The sequence below is a fragment of the Micrasema longulum genome, unplaced genomic scaffold (genome assembly GCF_059751315.1).
Source record: "Micrasema longulum isolate JH-2025_06_02 unplaced genomic scaffold, ASM5975131v1 h1tg002833l, whole genome shotgun sequence".
Lineage (NCBI taxonomy): Eukaryota > Metazoa > Arthropoda > Insecta > Trichoptera > Brachycentridae > Micrasema > Micrasema longulum.
In genome coordinates, this window is record NW_028279957.1 from 4,102 (window position 1) to 24,155 (window position 20,054).

The 20,054-nt window shown below is 31.4% G+C and overlaps 1 protein-coding gene and 2 long non-coding RNA genes across 7 annotated transcripts; 2 read left to right on the forward strand and 1 right to left on the reverse strand.

Annotated features, from left to right (window-relative positions):
* The first annotated feature begins 654 nt into the window (after nt 1–654).
* Nucleotides 655–5,289, forward strand: LOC148271498 (uncharacterized). 2 transcript variants are annotated; one of them, XR_015825081.1, is made up of 3 exons: nt 655–1,328; nt 2,698–2,818; nt 3,845–5,289. It is a non-coding gene; the product is annotated as an uncharacterized LOC148271498 (long non-coding RNA). The 2 variants fall into 2 exon arrangements; XR_015825080.1 differs by having other exon boundaries at nt 685–1,328; nt 2,698–2,839.
* Nucleotides 3,902–7,675, reverse strand: LOC148271499 (uncharacterized). Its single transcript, XR_015825082.1, has 2 exons — nt 7,367–7,675; nt 3,902–6,946 (listed from the first exon to the last, which is right to left on the reverse strand). It is a non-coding gene; the product is annotated as an uncharacterized LOC148271499 (long non-coding RNA).
* An 815-nt stretch (nt 7,676–8,490) lies between these two features.
* Nucleotides 8,491–18,629, forward strand: Kap-alpha1 (karyopherin alpha1). Of its 4 annotated transcripts, none has more exons than XM_088241318.1 (10): nt 8,491–8,698; nt 9,200–9,373; nt 11,688–11,903; nt 12,501–12,721; nt 14,526–14,638; nt 15,634–15,787; nt 16,450–16,782; nt 17,158–17,324; nt 17,831–18,049; nt 18,492–18,629. In XM_088241318.1, exons 2-9 carry the CDS (start codon nt 9,200–9,202, stop codon nt 18,019–18,021), a joined length of 1,569 nt encoding a protein of 522 aa, XP_088097444.1. In that variant the 5' UTR covers nt 8,491–8,698; the 3' UTR covers nt 18,022–18,049; nt 18,492–18,629. The 4 variants fall into 4 exon arrangements, with proteins under 4 accessions (XP_088097444.1, XP_088097443.1, XP_088097442.1 ...); XM_088241316.1 differs by having other exon boundaries at nt 8,509–8,753; XM_088241317.1 differs by having other exon boundaries at nt 17,831–18,629.
* Nucleotides 18,630–20,054: the final 1,425 nt, after the last annotated feature.

Sequence of the window (20,054 nt, forward strand, 5' to 3'; positions counted from 1 at the left end):
TTGACGTGCACTGCAGCCAGAACGAGACAAAGCAAATGTATGTGACTGCCTCAGTCTCCACGCACTTGTCGTAGCAGCCAGAAGTATTTTATGAACGAATTTGCAATGACTTTCGATACAGAAGATCCATAAAATAATTTTGAAATGAACCCTTTCAAGTAAAGGATGAATTCAATATCTTCTTTTTGGTTTGCGTTTCTTACGAGATAAAATGTAAACAAAAACATCTTCCACATCCATTTTATTTGGACTGGCCGTCAGGCTGGCTGCTTTAACTGGCTGCGCAAAATTTTGACTGCGGCAGCCAGGCTGCCTAGTGGGCGGGAAGCCTAATTATCAAAAAAATAAATAAATGGGAACATAAAAGCTGTTAATATATACTTGCGATTTTAACCAAACAAAAATACCGCTGAAACGATATGTATTTACATACATAATAATTATTTACATTACGAATATCAACAATTAAAACTAACAGTTCGCAGTGGCGGTATTGCAGTACCACTGCGGATATGGTAATACTTCAAAAGTGAAAAAATCAGCACACATGCATGAGATTTTGTATGACTGCAAACGCATGTGTGTTGTATATCCTTTGACCGTCCCGGGGAAAACGGCTTGCAGCAGTGGTATTCTGATCACTCTCGACACCACGAGATGATCTCGACTTTCGGACGAGAATATAACGTGGTGTAATTTAGGGATTTTTATTTTTTGAACGCGGTTAAACTTGGTATTCTATATGGCAATTCTGATGATTACATGTCAAATTACGTAAATGAATTCGAACACATAAAACCAAAAATAATGATTCTCAATAGAAACATTATTGTGACCTTAAGAATGACCCAAAATACTTAATTATGTTGAATTTACCAAACCTCAATCGTTATTTCTCGTTATTTAGACGGTTTTATAATTGACGTTTCATGGTTCGATATCTACCCGCAAGAGCGTGAGTGGCGAAAATGAGAAAAAATACTCGTGCGCATGCGTCACTGACGAGATGAATATACCTATTACAAAATATAACGCTTTTGCTATCCTGATGAAAATTTATAACGTTTGCCATGTGGGGTATTTATTTTTTCTACACGCCAAACTGTACTTTTTATATTGCAACAATGCAAAACATAAACAAACATACAGTGACAGTTCAACTACTTTTGTAAATGATAAGTATGCCCCGGATCTACATGTCCTTAGGGATTTTGTTTATTTTTATAGAACCTCTGTGAAATACCTACTGTACTCTATAGAAACTTGCATACGAACCACAGCGTCCCTAAATGTACATCTTGCGCGACAACAGGAATCATCATTTGAAGGTATGTTTATCTAATTCGGTATTTTAATCAAACTTATATATTGTGTACGGTTTAAACCTACCTTACGAGTTTTTTCTCAAGTTGTTAATCATTATAATATTTATAAATTGTAAAAGGTTAAGAATAAGCTAGTGTTAGTAAAAAATAAACAAACCACCAAGCCGTTTTCCCCGGGACGGTCAAAGGATATACAACACACATGCGTTTGCAGTCATACAAAATCTCATGCATGTGTGCTGATTTTTTCAACTTTTGAAGTATTACCATATCCGCAGTGGTACTGCAATACCGCCACTGCGAACTGTTAGTTTTAATTGTTGATATTCGTAATGTAAATAATTATTATGTATGTAAATACATATCGTTTCAGCGGTATTTTTGTTTGGTTAAAATCGCAAGTAATATATTAACAGCTTTTATGTTCCCATTTATTTATTTTTTTGATAATTAGGCTTCCCGCCCACTAGGCAGCCTGGCTGCCGCAGTCAAAATTTTGCGCAGCCAGTTAAAGCAGCCAGCCTGACGGCCAGTCCAAATAAAATGGATGTGGAAGATGTTTTTGTTTACATTTTATCTCGTAAGAAACGCAAACCAAAAAGAAGATATTGAATTCATCCTTTACTTGAAAGGGTTCATTTCAAAATTATTTTATGGATCTTCTGTATCGAAAGTCATTGCAAATTCGTTTCATAAAATACTTCTGGCTGCTACGACAAGTGCGTGGAGACTGAGGCAGTCACATACATTTGCTTTGTCTCGTTCTGGCTGCAGTGCACGTCAAACGCGTTCTAATGGCTGCCGCAGCCAGGAATTCTTGGCTATTATTAGTGGTTTAGTGGTGGTATTTCAATTTGATTTATTCATATAGAACATCTTAATTCACACATATAGAAATAATGAAAATAAAAAGGTAAAATTAGGTTATTTATAAAAATAACACAGGTATACATAATATCCAGAAAATAATATTTTAAAAAAGTAAGAGAATCTTGTAACGACAAACTCCCTCAGAGACGTGAAAAATTACAAATGTTTATTAAGAAACAATGAAAGACAATTGGACATGCATACACATAAGATATTTAATTTTGCTAAACCCATCACCTTTATAATAGCTCACAGCATGTGTTATAAAAAGGATACAATATTATTAAGGTTATTGTAATATAATATAATTTATGTTATGAATAGTGGTGTTTAAATATACCTTTGTACTAAAACAAATATTATATCAATATTAATAATAATAGTAGTAAATAGTAAGCTCTATAAATGTCTAGACTTTTAATGATATTATCTTCTAAAAAAAATTTCATTCTCTTTTAGAACATCTGTAAATAATTTAACCTTTATAAGTGTATTTTTTCAGATTATATTAAACCAGGAAAGCGGATCCTTCGAAGGGACGATATCGATTGGCTATTTAAATTTATGCTGTAATGGAATATATGGATATCAAACTATAGGATATATTCGTCATCTGCTTGGAGGTGGGACACGTTGTTTATTAAGTAATTCAAGTTTTTTTTGCACTCTTGAAAATTCTCATTTTAAATTGTAATTTACTAAAAAATGAAAGATAAGTGGTACTTAAATTCACAAATCTGAAATAATCAGTAGCAAGATTCGTCGCTACACCTTTATGACTGATATCTTTATTATAAAGATAAATCTAAATAAAAAAGGGTACAATACTTCAGTTATTATTATATAAATTGTAATATATATATTTTTATAGTTAAGATACCAGTCTGGGTATTAAAGATGTTGTAAAAACAATGAAATATCACTACCTACACAGTTATTATACATTTGTATATTTAAATATCAATCATCATTTATTTCCATATTAAAATATTTATTAGATTTGCTTTAAATAATACCCAATTTGTTATTTTTTCAAATGTTTTTTTATTACCAAACAGATTAAGAGCCAAAGTACAAAAGAATTTTTAAAAAATAAAGTAAGTACTATTAAAATATCTTGTATTAGTTTAAAATTCATATTATATTAAATATTTTCTCTACAGCTCACGTTGGCATGTCCTAACAAAAGGAAATTTGGAAAATACAAAGTTGTACCATTACATATGACATCGCTTATATCATTTTGAATATTTAGAATTAATCAGCTTACACATATTTGAATTGCAATATCATAATCACAATACCTACAGACAACTTTAAAAATATTACCTTTACTGCATAATAATTTGCTCTGAGAAATAAAACATATAAATCACAAAATATAGCCTTCAAAGTTTTCTTTTTAAAAGGTTTAACAATATGCGGAATAATTAAGGTGTTTGATTTTTGCGTGTACCGATGAACTTTAGTACAATATACAAAAATATGTATATTGGCAGGTTTATTGCAATACCTGATGAATAACTTCCAACTAACCTAAATAAGATATATTTTACCATTTTAAGTGCTTATTTTAGTATGTTATTTTGTAATAAATGTAATTAAAAATGTATTGTAAATTATATAATTTTTTGTTTTTTTATTTTTAGCAAAGAGGAAATATCGAATGTTGCAATTTGGTGTCAATTTTTAACACCTTTATGATCATCTGAGAAAATGGGAGTAAATATGTGGCAGAGCAGAAAAGCGGACTACAGAAATGAGTCTACAACAACTTCATCAAACACTCAAACCTTTTCTCACAAATGTAGAGCATTAGCTAAATTCTAGTTAGTTTTTTGTAGTTTTTTTTTATTATTTTATACCTAAAAACTTATAAACTACAGTGCAAGTACTGTTATTGAAAAAATATTTTGGTGTTTTAGTTTCCTTTTCACACGTAATTAAAATATAGTCATATCTCACACATAAATATTTAAACACATATTCTAAATATAAGGAACCTTAATGTGATCACTTTCACCGGGAGAAATAAGGGCTCTGGCCAAGAATTGTATTTACTTTAGTTTTAGTTAGTTAGTTTTACGAAAACAGTACATTTGAAATTATTTTTATTTATATTACCTTTTGTTACAAGAAAATGTATTCTCACATCCTCTCAACGCGTTTGCTTATCATGCAAGAGGTCTCAGGTTCAGTTCCTGACATGGTAGACATGAAATATTTATTTTAAAAGGTGATTTTACAGTACAATATTTCATAGTCCCTTGACTGGCACCCCAAGCGTACGATTGATCATTTTTTCTTTAAGTAACAAAAAGATCAAGATACGCTGCGATTGGTGTACCAATGCAGTGCCCTATGCAATTAGGTGCGGAATTGAAATGATGATGATGATTACCTGCATTTATTTATTCTACGGTATAAAAATTCACTATATATTTTTTTAAAAGAGATTTGTGTTCTTATGATTTACTTAAACATTTAATTTTGAGGGCCATTTTCGACGAGTTGTAAATAACTCTCTATTAGAAAATAGGAATCAAGTTGGGATGGAATGGGATTCTAACCACGGACCTTTGAGCCGTGAGTCCATGACGATAGTCATAGGACCACAACCCGATTTAACTCAATTGATTCACAGTTTACATATTAATGTACTGATTTTTTTTAGGCTGTTGCCGTGTTATGCCATAATAATAAGCATAGGGGAAAAAATCTAGTGAAATTAAAATAACAATATTAAAGTCCAAATAAAATGTTAAATACACATAAAAATTATAAAAAGTTACAAAAATTAAATTTAGTCGATTAAAAAAAAGTTTTTTTTTTAACTTTATTAATTATTTGTGCATGTTGTATTCACATTTAATTCATGAAAAATTTCTAAACATAACAAATTGTGATATTATACCAATTTATTGTATTGTTCATTATTTGTAAGCCATAAAAAATAAAATAAAAACAATCTTAAATGTTAATATGCATATTCAACATAACATTTAAAAAAAAAATAATACAGACTTTATGGATATGGTACCATAGTGAAAATAAATAAAACAATGTTATGAGTACGTCCAAATACTTGCGGACTGGCTGGATTTCCTCCCTAGGGAGAAATAATTTAATAAAATTCAATTTGTTGCAACAGAGAGGGAAAATATTTTTGAGAAGGGAATATGGAAGTCTAGGCATTTACAGAGCTTATGACCTGTCATTCATATCATCCGGCTGAAATCACCTACTAGGCAACACCTAAAAAAACAATTTTCCAATTCTTATACTTCTTCTTTTACCAGTTAGTTAATTCAACAATGTATTAAGTATGTCCAAATTTTGCGGACTGACTGGATTTCCTACCTAGGGAGTTATTCCAATCTAAATTTGTTGCTGGATGGATGAATCTCACCCACATGATAAAGGTTTCAGCTCTTTTACTTCACAAAAGTCAACAGATGGAAGAGTTGAGGAAATTTGGATGTTTAAACACAATAAGTAAAGTGGCCGCTTAAACCAGCCAATGACAGGTCATAAGCCCTGTAAATGCCCATACTTCCATATTCCTTTCTCAAAAATGTTTTCCCTCTCTGTTGCAACAAATTTAGAATAAATTGATTAAATATATTATGCTCTATTATTCCTTTATGGCAACCAACAATGAACTCAAATTCTGGGAAACATAATATTGCATACCCTTTGTCCGTGTCCAAACTGACAAAGGAAACAGACCTGTTTGAAAAATGAAAGCAGAGCCCTGGACGAGCGTTTTCGGCTTTACTGCAACTCTTATGTAAATTCTGGAAAAGGAAATTGGGTAGAGATATGTCTGCCTTGTAAGGTAGTAGTCGGAGCGTTCGCCGACCGTGCTTGTGGTCTCAAGTTCGATTCCTGGCAGGATCAACAGAAAATATTTATTCTTGAGGTTCACTGCAATGTTTCAGTCCCTGGAATAGCACCTGAAGTGTAAGATTGATCACCTTACCTTCATGTAACTGATGATGAAATATGCTGCATTTGATGCGCCACACGGTGAGGATAGGGAAATGATGAGATACCTTACACAACCTTAATGAAAATAATTAGTTACTTTATATTTTGGTTTGACACCTTTTAGTAATTGAGAATGTCAGAAGAATAAGTATATTTCAACAATATGGGATCAAACAAACAGATCTTGCACAGGTTCATTTTGTACTCACACATTCAGAGATTGTGACATCAAATCTGAAAATAAGGATTTAAAATTTATATGCATTTTGATTTGATATTTAAACCTTACAGCTACAATTGTAATTTGAGCAAAAATTGTTCTTGCATGTAATTGTTCTTCCTTACATTAACTGCGTATTTCATTTACCAGTTGTTGCAATTAAGCATTCATTTGACAGAGGTTGTGAGTGATATTCAATTAACTCATTAACATCTTCATTGTTGAAGTCCTATACTATATCATCTGTGATAGTTTCCAGAGTTTCTTCAAAATTCATAAAATCCATCGTTTGCGGGCATAATTGTTTACAGGAACCTTTCATTTTTTATTTCAGCCCACAAGTATCCAATATTGCTTATTGCGTTCCATATATTATAATTCTACTGAAATTGTCTTAATGTAGGCACACCTTCCTTGTCAGTTTCCTTAATGACCTGATTCATTATTTTCCTCATAACATATTATCTTAACATAGTTATCACTAGTTAGCCGAGGGAGCACCTGCATGCAAGCGAATAATTTTAGCATTATTGATAAAAATCTGTAAAAAACATAATTTATTTAAATGTGTGAAATAGTGAATTACGCAAAAGTAGAAAGTAGAAAGTACAAAAGCCGACGGCCGACCGTATGTCTTTGGGAATACTAAATAATCAATCAATGCATCGTCTTGTCATTCAATTAGCTTCAATATGGCAATCTTTAGGAACCTTTATAGCATGATTAAGATGCATTAAATGTGTATCCCGAGTTTCGTACGATAATGTATGTATATATATAAATTAATAATTAATATAAATTAGAAACGAATTTAGTGTTAAAATATAATCAACACCGACTGACATACTCAAACTGTGCCAGATCTGGATCGAGGAAAAAAGACCTCAAATCGATCTGACTAATATTTTGACAGTATATGACGTGTTTTAATTGATTCAATGTATTAATTACGAGTACTTACCTGTATTAACTCCGTTATTTTTGACAAAGACTAAAAATGTCCAGACAAATTAAAAAAAACTTACGAACCTCCAATTTATGAGCACAAATGGATTTGTCGTAATTTGTATAATGGCGTCTTTTGAGTTTTTACAGATGACGCAATATATTTAATTGCCAATTTAGTAGCTCACAATAAAAAATAAACATACATTTTTAAAAACGAAACATCTCGCGGGTCGCATGTTTGACGTTTGCCAGATTTACAAGGTTAGTTTATTTGTGTGCTGTGCGCATGCGTGGTTTTAACGATACCTATTACGAGATTTGTTCAGGATACCAAAATGATTTTAACGAGGTAGAGAGGCCCACGAGAGTGGTTCAGAATACCACCCCAGGGCACGCGCCATGGGTTTCAACAACGTAGCAGTATTGAGTTTTTAAATCTGCTCAATGAGATTATGGAAAAACATAAAATAAATACAACGAGCAATCCTTACCGCTTCAAATTATAAAAATAATTCAGAAAAGTGTATTAAAAAGGAAAAAAATATCAAGAATGAAAAAGAAGGAAGAATAAGACAAAAACTTATATTAAAACGGAGAAAACCGAAGGAATAAAAATTAAGTCAAAAAAATAAAAAAATAACCGTAACCGGATCTGACGAAAGTTCAGTTATTGAAGGCCGGTGTTCTTGTAGCGTTTGCAAAAATTGGGCAGACATGTCGTGTGTGGATTTATTCTCCAATGAACAAATAATTACTAAATTAGTAGCACAGATAAGAAATGCACAATGTCGTTATTCAGTTAATTTTTTCATGGACCTACAATAAAACATGTAAAAAAATACAATTATATCTTATTGTATAATAGAGACGAGTGTCCCGATTTCATTTCCCATTGTGCCCTGGGGGGGGGGCAGAATTGTTTGAACACTTGTTTTTCGTAGATTATAAGTAAATAAACTTAAAAATCGACAAATGATGATATTATTCATTTCAAACTCTCACAAATGGCAATCAAAGCTTAGCTACCCCGTTTCGCCCCGGGTTCCCTTATGTGAATTTGTAAACTGTACTTGAAAAATAATATATTGCCTATGAAACATTTCATAGATCATGTACGTCTAAATTCACTAATTATCTGTAGTAAGACTGTAGTTTGTGGTTTAATCGTTGTATTGTCTATGAACAAACCTTTAATGGAGGAGGGCAATTTTCATTAATTTTATTTGTATTTCGTATATATCCGTCATCATTTCGTCAAATTAAAGTCTTGCTGCGTAGTTTTAAAGTTTAAGACGTTATATTTACAGCTACGTTTGTTTTTATATTAGACGAAACCCTTTCAAATGTGAGTTGTATATTTTTGCTATTTGTCACATTGTCAATCCATGCAAGGCCATAAGGTGAGTTTTATCTAAAAGAGTAAATTAGTAATGCGAATTAACTTATTGGACCAACTATCGCAATAATATTGATGACACATACGGGTGATTCCGCACTATGTGTTTTTTTCTGTTTAACAAATTGTTAACCGATTCATTAACATTGTCATATAGCCCATAATTTTTCTGTTGATTTTTTTGTACATCTCGAGGTTTAACTCTTTAATTAGGCACTTATCGTAAGTTATTTTCTCGGTCCGACCTAACTGTTCAAAAAAATCTGCGATTATTTTCCTTAAAACCATTGAAACCACTATTGGTGAATAACCTTGATGATTCAGTATTTCATTACCATCCATTTTTAGATTAATTTTATGTTAGTGGTTGGTTTAATCATCCTCTATAAAATATATGTACATAAATATATTAATTCATCTTTCTGTAATGTTATTTTATTTATTTCGTAGATGTCTGGTAGTCATAAAAATCAGTATAAAACTACGGGACTTACTCCTGATGAGTTAAGAAGAAGAAGAGAAGAAGAAGGAATACAGTTAAGGAAACAACGGAGAGAACAGCAATTGTTTAAAAGACGAAATGTTACTTTGCCTCCCACAAATTCTTTGGATTTATCTTTTCAGGTATTTGAATTTAAATAACCCAAAATGCCCATTTCAAATCCTACTGAGATAATGAAGAATCTGTATTTTTCTTAGTTTATGCATTATTTTGTTGTGAACATGTTAGTTAACCCCAATGCAAAGTTCCCTTAGAGTATTATATTTGAAAAAGGGTGCTACCCATATAAGTTATCCTCAATAACAACAATGAAAAGTAAATAGGTATCATACTACAACAGAGATGGAGAATATTTAAGAAAAGTTAATATCGATGATTGCTTAGTGCACGCATGTGTCAATTGCGATTTTAGGTAAACGTGAGTTAAGTACATTTTCTATATCACCCAAGAGAATACTTCATGGTGCACATATGCTTCAAGTGATATTTCACTTACTGTTGTCACAATTTTCAGTACGCATTTGTTTTAGTTTAGTACAAATGTGTTTGCAATGCACATCTGCAATGCACATCAAATGTGTTTGCAATGTATAAGTCACTGCACAACTCTGCTCCAGAATATCTAAGAGAACTATGCATTCAACTAGCTGACAGGCGTCTAACGCTTAGATCAGCTACGTCTACGGCGAGAGGAAAAGTTATTATACCTCTACGCAAACAGCGCACTAAATTTAGTGAACGCGCATTTGCGGTCGCAGGCCCTATGGCATGGAATGCTCTCCCAGCAGAAGTGCGAGGCTGTGAAAGTGAAGTGATGTTTCGGAAAAAACTTAAAACCCACTTGTTCTCTAAATCATTTGAATAAATCCGTAGCATGTGACAGCAAAATAAATTATTTTAATTAAATTACAAATTCAAAAGAATCACTATGTAAAGCGCCCTTGAGGTATTTTGTTACAAAAATGGCGCTATATAAGTTATCCATAATAATAATAATAATCGAACAGAACATCTAAATGAGCAATCTTGCACCTAACACATTTGTGCACTAGGCCATTGATATGGAAGTTTAGTTATTTACATACTTGATTTTATTTTCAAAAGCGTCCACAGAAACTGTTTATAAAGACTTGTATGATTCTTCGGTTTAGCACATTTGGTATAATAGTTGTTTTTTGTAATTTAATATTTTTTTCTTCAAAATTTAAATGCAAGATATTATAAAACACCCAAAAGTATCATTGTTCCCCCTTGCTGTTGAGCCAAAATATATGCAGTCAGTACTTTTGTATATTTTTTTTTATTTCTCTGCATAAAAAAATAAATAATCCCTCCACACCTTGGAAACAATTATGAATTGGCCCAATATAGTAATTTGATGTTTCTTGTTGATAATGCTCCATAGTTATTAACTTTTATACAATGTACCAAACTCGGTTTACGTTTACTTATTAATTTCTTCATTGACCGTCAAGCGCCTTCGCCTGAAGGCCTGGAGTGAATAGTTTACATTTTTCAGATATATAATACTAATTTTACATGCTTTACCTATTTCTTTGATGAATCCCATAACCTATAATGCCTATGACAGGTCACAATAAGCCCTGTAAATAAATGTCTAGTCTTTCATATTCCCTTATCTAAAATGTTCTCCATCTCTGTTGTAATATATGCATCATTATAGCTCCCTAGGGGGTTATATCCAGTCCTTGTCTATAAAAATTTGGACAAACTCAAAATGTTGTCAATAAAACCAACTGGTCCAAGGAGAAATATATATACAGTTGTTCTTTAAACCCTGTCACATCCGAAACCACGATAATCAGTATGTGCAAAAGGACATATTAGCATATTAAAAAAAAAATTTAGAATGAACAATTTTTTAAAAAGAAAATATAAAAAAAAACAAATAGTTGCGTAAATCTTCAGGGGAGAAGCGAGAGGGGCGCCGCCACGTGGTAGACAGTATATCAGACTCACCCCTCCTCGTTTCACCCCTGCAGAAGTAAGCAACCATTTGTTTTTTTAAATATTTTATTTTTGTAAATTTTATTCGTTCTAAAAATTTATTTTAATGTGTTAATATGTCTTCTTGCTCATACTGATTATCGTGGTTTCGGATGTGACAGGGTTTAAAGAACATCCTGTATATATTTTTTTTTTAAATAACCCGCTAAGCCTCTATTTAGAGGCTTGTCAGTAGGTAGGAAAGAGGAGATATGGAACATGTAAAATTAATATTTTAAGTGAATAATGTTGTAAACTATTTATCATTCTTAAAAGTACTCGCTTAGGCAGTCAATAAAAATATATCTTAGCTAATCCAAGAGTCTTGATACTTTGTATAAAAAATATTAAAAAAAATTGCATTAGAATAGTGTTTAAGTGCATAGAATGGGACTATATATTTTTTTAAATCGTCATTATTGTTATCAGGAAGATAGTAATGGAACAGCAGCAGTTGGTGGCATTACGGAGGCTATGGTGTGCGCACTATACAGTGAGAGTGTGGAGGAGCAGGTAGCCGCCACACAGAAGTTTCGCAAGTTACTGAGTCGGGAGCCGCACCCGCCAATAGATGAAGTCATCAAAACAGGAATTGTTCCTCGCTTTGTCCAGCTCCTCCAGAACAATTCAAACTGCACATTGCAGGTACAATTTTATTTATTTATTTAATCTTAAAATAGTACATACATAATTTATGAATGTCCAAATACTAGCTTAAATCTAATTATCAGTAAACTCCATATTAACTATCAATGTGAGTACACTATACACCAGCGGTTCCCAATTTTTTTTGGCTATGGGACCCTAATTGATCTACCTTTTTTTGGTGGAACCTTATCTCAACAATTAGGTACAAAATTTTACATAAGAAATACACGTTGAAGCTAAAAGTGCAAGAGAAAAAACGAAACAAAATATCACACCTAAAAAGAGACAACCTCTTGTTTTGGTGCGGGAGTGTAAATATACAGGAAAAAAAAACAATAGAAACCGATTTCATACCAAATTAGATTTGGATGTAGTCCAAAGTATTAGTATGTACTGCAGTGTAGAAACACTGCTTCATGCCGTGAATCAAACCTGATACCTCGAGGGGGACGGATTAAAAAAAATACTACATTTGATTTGTATATTATGCTTATTAACATTGATTAAAAAGTTAAAGATAATCATTGGACCCAATTAGTAAATAGATGCTGAATTTTGCTCACAACATTGTATTGTATGAAATTCTGTATTCAGTTTGAGGCTGCATGGGCTTTGACCAACATCGCCTCCGGCACTTCTGCCCAGACCAAGATGGTGATGGAGGCCGGTGCGGTGGGTGTGTTTGTTGCCCTCTTGGGCTCACCGCACGAGGATGTGTGTGAACAGGCCGTGTGGGCTCTTGGCAACATCGCTGGAGACTCTCCCGTCTGTAGAGATCATGTGCTTGGTGCCGGGATACTGCCCCCCTTACTGCAGTGAGTATTCAAGATGTAATTTACCCAGTATTTTTCAATACAGGTTCAATTACAGTGGTGAATTACACCACAGTACACCAAGGATTGAGAAAAACCACATTTTAAGTATTTAATGAGTTTTAGCTTTGATGCCACGGGGGCATTTTTATTTTTTTTATTAATTAATATTGTTACGTAAATGATACATGTTTTTTTTTTCTATTATAATCTACTTTTATAATTTTTTAATGTTATAACTGTAACTTTCCAAAAAAGAGATTAGCTCTTGTGCTTGGAGAGTATTAGCACTGTTATGTTTATTTAGTAATTTGAAGTTGAAAATGTGAAAAAAATATATATACCAAATAAAAACAGAAAATAATAATACAGTAATACTAATTAAAATAAAGTGCTTTTTTTACTCGCGTTCAAAAAATTTATTTTAATTTATTTACTGATAGATTAGTTTAAATTCTTGATCTATCATTATTAAGTATGGCTCATAATTCTAAGTATATTAGTGATTGAAAGCAGAAGTTACAGTTTTTCGGTAGAAGAGTTTAAATAACTACATATGATAATGTCACAAATCTCAACTGTTTGTATATTGAGGCATAGTTTGCATACAAAAAATATATCTTATGTCACAAATATATTATATTATTATTTTAACCCTTATGATGCCACAAACGAGATATTTTTCGCATGGTCGGTGAAACATGAATATTTGCATAAATATCTAGAATAGGTATATTTTTCTGCCAAATAAACACTGCCTAAAATGAATAGAGACAATTCCACTTTTGATTCTCCATGATATCGTCTAATAAAACTTATTCCTTTTGACAGTATTTTTCTTTTTAAAAAGCATTCCAAAATCTGTTGAATTTTTCTGGCATTTTAAATAGTTAATTGATACTTTCTGTCTGTCTACCTTCTTAAGCAAATTCAATGTTTTGGTTTGTCGTATCAGTAACTCTAGATCGTTTGTGTAAATAAAAGTAAACAATTAGACTATTTATAATTTTTTGTTGATTACAGATAATATTGTGTCTTGTTAGATTTTTTAATGCAAGTTCTTGGTAAATCAAGACTTCTTGGGAGTCTTGATTTACCAAGAACTCCCGATTGTCTTGTTTCTAACAAATTTTATAATTTTTATCTCTGGTTAGTTTATTATTTGTATTAATTTATTCGGCCACATGTGTAGTGGTCAGCGCATTTGCCTGCCATGCAAGAGGTCTCGGGGTTCAATTTCGGACATGGCTGATGTGAAATGTTTATTTAAAACGGTGTTTTAACACTAGAATATTTCATAGTCCCCTGGACTGGCACCTGAAGCGTAAGACTGATCACCTTTCCTTCATGTAACAAAAATGATCAAGATACGCTGCGATTGGTGTACAAATGCAGTACCCTATGCACCATTAGGTGCGGAAAGGGAATGAATGAAACAATTAATTTATTACTTCACATAAATTAATATTTTTTTTTGCACACAAAAATATTTTATGCAACTGAATAACAGCAGGTATCATAAATACTAAGACCTTTGAAGAGGAAAATAGGTGTTATTCAGGCGTTCTATAGGCGGCATTTGGTTTTCCTAAAACAATATTATTTTACATAAAACTTAAAATATTAAACAAATGTTTAAAGATTATCTATTTTTGTAACCAACGTAGTTATAAAGGAATTTATTATGGCAACTGTATTTATTGTTAAGTGTCCTCGGCATGGGTAACCCCAGTGAGGTCACATTATTTTTATTATTAATTATAGTTTGTAAGAGAAAAATATGAATAAATAAATAAATATTTTTTAGATTACTGGATAAACCTTCCTCCAGATTGTCAATGACTCGGAATGCTGTTTGGGCATTGTCAAATCTTTGCCGAGGTAAAAATCCACCACCGGATTTTGAAAAAGTATCTCCAGGTTAGTAAATTTTACATAAACTAATAGTATATAGTTAAAAAGAAATTTACATAAATGTATCATACAAACGGTTTATCTACTATGTCAACATTTTTTCATGGGTCGAGTTTAAGAATAGTATTTGAATCCCAATTACTTGTTTATATGTATGTATTTGTACTAGGGAACTATCAAATAGATATGAAATAAAATTGAAAAAGGTTGTGGTCTCGTGGTAATGTTGTGGACTTACAGATTGATGGTTGAAGGATTAAATCCACTGGTGGCTCCTGACCGAAAACATTGGCAGTGCATTTCTTTACGTTTTGTCAACTTGCATATTAAGTTTTATAATATGATAGGTCTGACGTGATAAACGAGCAATAGTATGACAGCCCGCGCATCGGAACCAGAAACCCTAAATGCGCTCAGCATAATACGCACGTTATAGGTAACTAAATTCGTACTAATATCATGTCATTACGCATGTTCAAGGTGACATTTGAAACGAATTTCAAACTTCAAATCTGCGCATGCGTTGGCAATGCCCGGAATATGTCAATTATCTTCTCCCTCTAACGCACAATTCATCAGTATGAAGTATTGTCTGTCTCACTCAAATGACGATTTTACGAGATATGGTATATTTCATACAAATTCAGGGTAAAGGATTGTGCAAAACAGAATATGCACTGGAACGATTGCGCATGCGTAGACAAGATGAGAAAATTATCCGCTAGAGTCGATTTGGCTAGATCTTTTAGCGCTAGTATTGAATATTATGATGTTTACGAGTATAATATTGCAACGAATCCCTGTTTCTTTGTACCTACCTGTAACATACATAGATTATACTATTAATAAAATTACTAATTTAATAACACACATTTTTACTTGTCAGTGCACTGCACTTATGCACATACTAAGGAACCAGCTCTGATTAAATCTCACTTTCCAATTTTTCCAGCGCTTTTATGAAGTTTGTAAAATATATCTTACAGCATGTTTTTTTTCAGGTCTACAAGTATTATCCCGACTATTATTTCACAGTGATCCCGATGTGTTAAGCGATGCTTGTTGGGCACTCTCTTATTTATCAGATGGACCCAACGAAAAGATCCAAGCTGTCATAGAAGCTGGTGTTTGTAGAAGGCTGGTTGAATTATTAAGGTATTTTATTTTTATATTGACATTTTAGAAAAAGAAAATATCAACAAGTTTTGAAATAAATATATTTAAACAGCTGGGTGCAACAAATGAAGAAACCATTATATGGATATGGTGTGTAATTGTTTGACCGTTGACTACACATAAAAAAATATTTATAGATATGAGAAGCAAACATTCAAAAAGTGATTTGTCTGAATTTGAAAAAAAAAAGATTTATATCAAATTGTATTGCTCATCAAACAAATATATATGTGAAAAATCACTTATTTAATGTTTGTTCTTCATATATGTTAAAGGTATGATTCAGATTAGTCCTCTATACCCACCAAAGATTAAAAAAAAACACTTTTGAACATCTTTTAAATAATATTTATTTGTAAATTTAAATTATTTAAAAAATCTTTGGGCTACATACCCATTTCTTTAATTATATTTTATCGCCCTTTGTGTAAAATTTTAGTATTTCAAAGAATTGTTTACTGAAAGGAGCCTCAAGTTTTATTTTTACCATATTTTAAATTAAAGGTTATATTGTAGAAATAAATGTGGTGAAAATAAGAAATGTGAGGTGATATGATACTGGGATACATATCACCTCACATTTGGGGGAGCTACTCTGATTTGTATAGAAACACTATTCAACAGAGCTATTTATATTTTAGCCATAACCAAACAAATGTGGTGTCTGCCGCATTACGAGCCGTTGGTAATATTGTAACGGGTGATGACACACAAACCCAAGTAGTACTCAACTGTTCTGTGTTACCGTTCCTGCTGAACCTTCTGGGAGATATTGGCGAAGACGTGAGAAAGGAAGCGTGTTGGACGCTGAGTAATATTACTGCGGGAAATCGTCAGCAGATTCAGGCCGTCATAGATGTAAACATTTTCCCCATCCTCATTGATGTTCTTGGAAAAGCAGACTTCAAAACAAGAAAAGAGGCAGCCTGGGCAATAACAAACGCTACAAGTGGGGGCTCAGTAGACCAAATAAGGTGAATAATATTAAATTATTGGTGAAATTAATATGTAAAACGTAGTTTGCTATTTAGATAAAAAATTTGCTTAGAAAATTTATTAATTAACCTAGTGAACTGCCAACCTACAAATGTTATGGTTTAAATAAAATAATTCAATCATACTTCATACTAAATTATTTTAACGTACTTGGGTAGATTTAAAAATAATTTATATTTCAAATTCATGTGTTATTTAATTTATTTTACTAAGCACTAGTGTTTGTTTATTTTAAAATAATAATTATAGACCCGTAACTACCAAGTAAAATCTATATGTAAGACTTATTCACTTAAAATTAAAACCATTGTTTGATTTAATTTAATCTGCTAAACACATTGCCTAAATTTCAGGTACCTCGCTGAAAATGGTTGTATTCCACCATTGTGCGAGTTGCTCACAGCAATGGATGCCAAGACAGTGCAAGTAGCCCTCAATGGACTTGAAAATATCCTCAAAGTGGGAGATCAAGCTGACCAACTAGTGAACCCCTATGCTGTTTTAATAGAGGAATGTTACGGTAAGGGATTTTCAGTGATAAAATAAAAAACATATATGTATGCATTTTAATTCTAATATAATAGATATTGAAATTAAAATGCAATGCCAACAGTAACTAAGATAATCTGAACTTTCAAATTAAAAAAAAATATTTTTAAATAAAAAAAATAAGCCGATCGGTTCGTTCGAAAGCACTTATGGATTAGAATTAAATATATAAAGTACTATTTAAAATAACCTGTCGAAGAAATATTAAGAAAAAAAAGCTGTCCTCTATTTGGTGATATACCTATATTATTGTCTGCTGCAGCTACCCTTTGTATTTAATTAAGTTACCTTAAGTTGTTAGAAATGAATTGTAAGTTGTCATTTTTTTTAACTCCATTTAATGTATTAAAATTAAATGTCTTGTATTAATATTTCTCCATCTGAAGATATTCATTGCTTTAGTTATACTGCAAAAATAAGTCTTTATAATTATAACCTACTGACACTTTTAATTTATTTTGGTTTTTATTATTCTAGGCCTGGATAAAATAGAATATCTGCAATCTCACGAGAATATGGAAATTTACCAAAAGGCATTCGATATAATTGAGCATTACTTTGGTTCAGAAGAAGTGGACAGTAGAATTGCCCCAAATGTGTCTAGTACTAACGATCAATACCAATTTAGTGCAGATCAATCTGTTCCCATGGGAGGATTTCAGTTTTAACTGTTTTGATTTATATTTTTATTGGAAGGTACTACATATACATTTCTATACTGTTAACAATATATTGCATGTATACAATCAAGTTTTGTTAAATTTTTGTTTACCTTCTGAATTTAATGTACATAAATAGTGTACATTATGCTGAAAGAATTGTGAAATTAACAGTATATCAACCCTGTTTAGGTCAAAGGCATTAAACCACAATTCTGGAAAAATCAGTTTCACTATTTCGAATGTGTTTTAAACCAATTGCGTATGTCTTATATACATACATTCTTGCTATAGCATTTGAACTGCAAACGTCTATTGACTTAAATTCTTCTGCCGGAATACGTATTAAGACCTATGCAATTGGTTTAAAACACATTTGAAATAATGAAATAGTTTTTTTGAGAATTGCAAGTTAAAGTCTCTGACCTGAACACGGTCGATATTATAATATGTCAACCCTTTTAATGTATTTATCCTAGGTAGCAGAAAAAATATTACATATAAATGTAAAAGAAGAACAAGCAGGAAACGACCACAGACTTATTACCTAAACAGACCAATGGTGTTGATGTTGCTACTTTATTAAAAAATATTTGAACACAATGTGATTTATAAAAGATATATTGTATTATTTATTTAACCCGTTAAAATATTCTTCTTAGAAGAGTTATTATGTAGCGCAATTTCATCTTTGCTGCAATATAGAGATGTACATTTTACATATGGGATGTGTGTCGTCGGTGTCCATTGTCTGTGATAACTGAAGTCTGTCTTTATAAATTATATTTTAATTGTGTTTCAATCTCTGTGAGAATTTTAGTTTATCAACAAAGCCAATTAAAGGTTTATTTTATTTATAATTTCTGCTTGCAAAAACTTAAAAGTAACCCCTGATTGGCATTCAAAGGGATTTCCATAATTAAATAATGTTTTTCGAAAACATGGTATTAATCCTAAGGGAAATTTTATTTCATAATTTCATAACTATGTTGAGTTGATTTTAAATATGCATAAATTTGTCCAGAAAAATAATATTTTTATTGCAAATAAACTATTATCACAGATAATAATATAAAAATCCAAACAATACAATAAAATTAGAACTTCATTATTATATGCATGAACCTACAAAGTTTATCTTAATAAGCTAATTATGTCACGATTTATATAATTTACAGTGAAATTGTTTTCAGAAAACAATATTCTTTTGGCATCATTTATATTTTAAATAATAATTTAACAAACTTTACATTACATATTTTAATAGTACATACCAAAATTTTTCCCTGAGATATTATTATCTACCTCACTAATTTGCTTCCTGTTACTGTGTTCAAGTTTATCTTTGGTTACCTGAGTATGAAGTATGTACAATATAATCTTTAATAATATTATGTACCAGATATAAACTTGAATTTCACCGTTTCATGGTTTTGCTTTTCTTTAAAACCGAATCTCATGAAAATATTCAGAAGATTTTTGTACAAGTTATATTGCACACATTCTTCCTAAAACTGATAAGAAAACAGCATAAATTAGAGAAAAAAACTACAATGCTATTTCAGTATAGCTTTAATTTTCAGTAAAAGTTATGCTCTTTATTATGTTCTTTAAAAAATATTTAAGTTAGCAGAATAATTATTTCAGCACGAAAATAATTATGGTCACCATTTTGTTATTATCATTGACTTCTGTTTTCTTGATGACATTGACATTAATTAAATCAAGATCAATAAAATGTTCTTTTAAGAAGTTCAGGTCTACAAAATCTATGTAATTGTATATTTCTATTTGTAATATAATGCATATTATTAGTAAATAAAAAATAAAACTTCATTTTACTTTTTTATACTCTTATTGTACCAATACATTTAGAAATAACATAAAATAAAGAAATTATGAATTTCTTTCATCGCTGTGAACAAATTCATAAGTTATTTATGCTCTGACACCAACCGCACAGGCAAACGGGCAGACCTGTGTGGGCTATGTGCCTAACAACCACTCGTACCATGAGAGTCAAAAAGTAATTTGGTAATTTA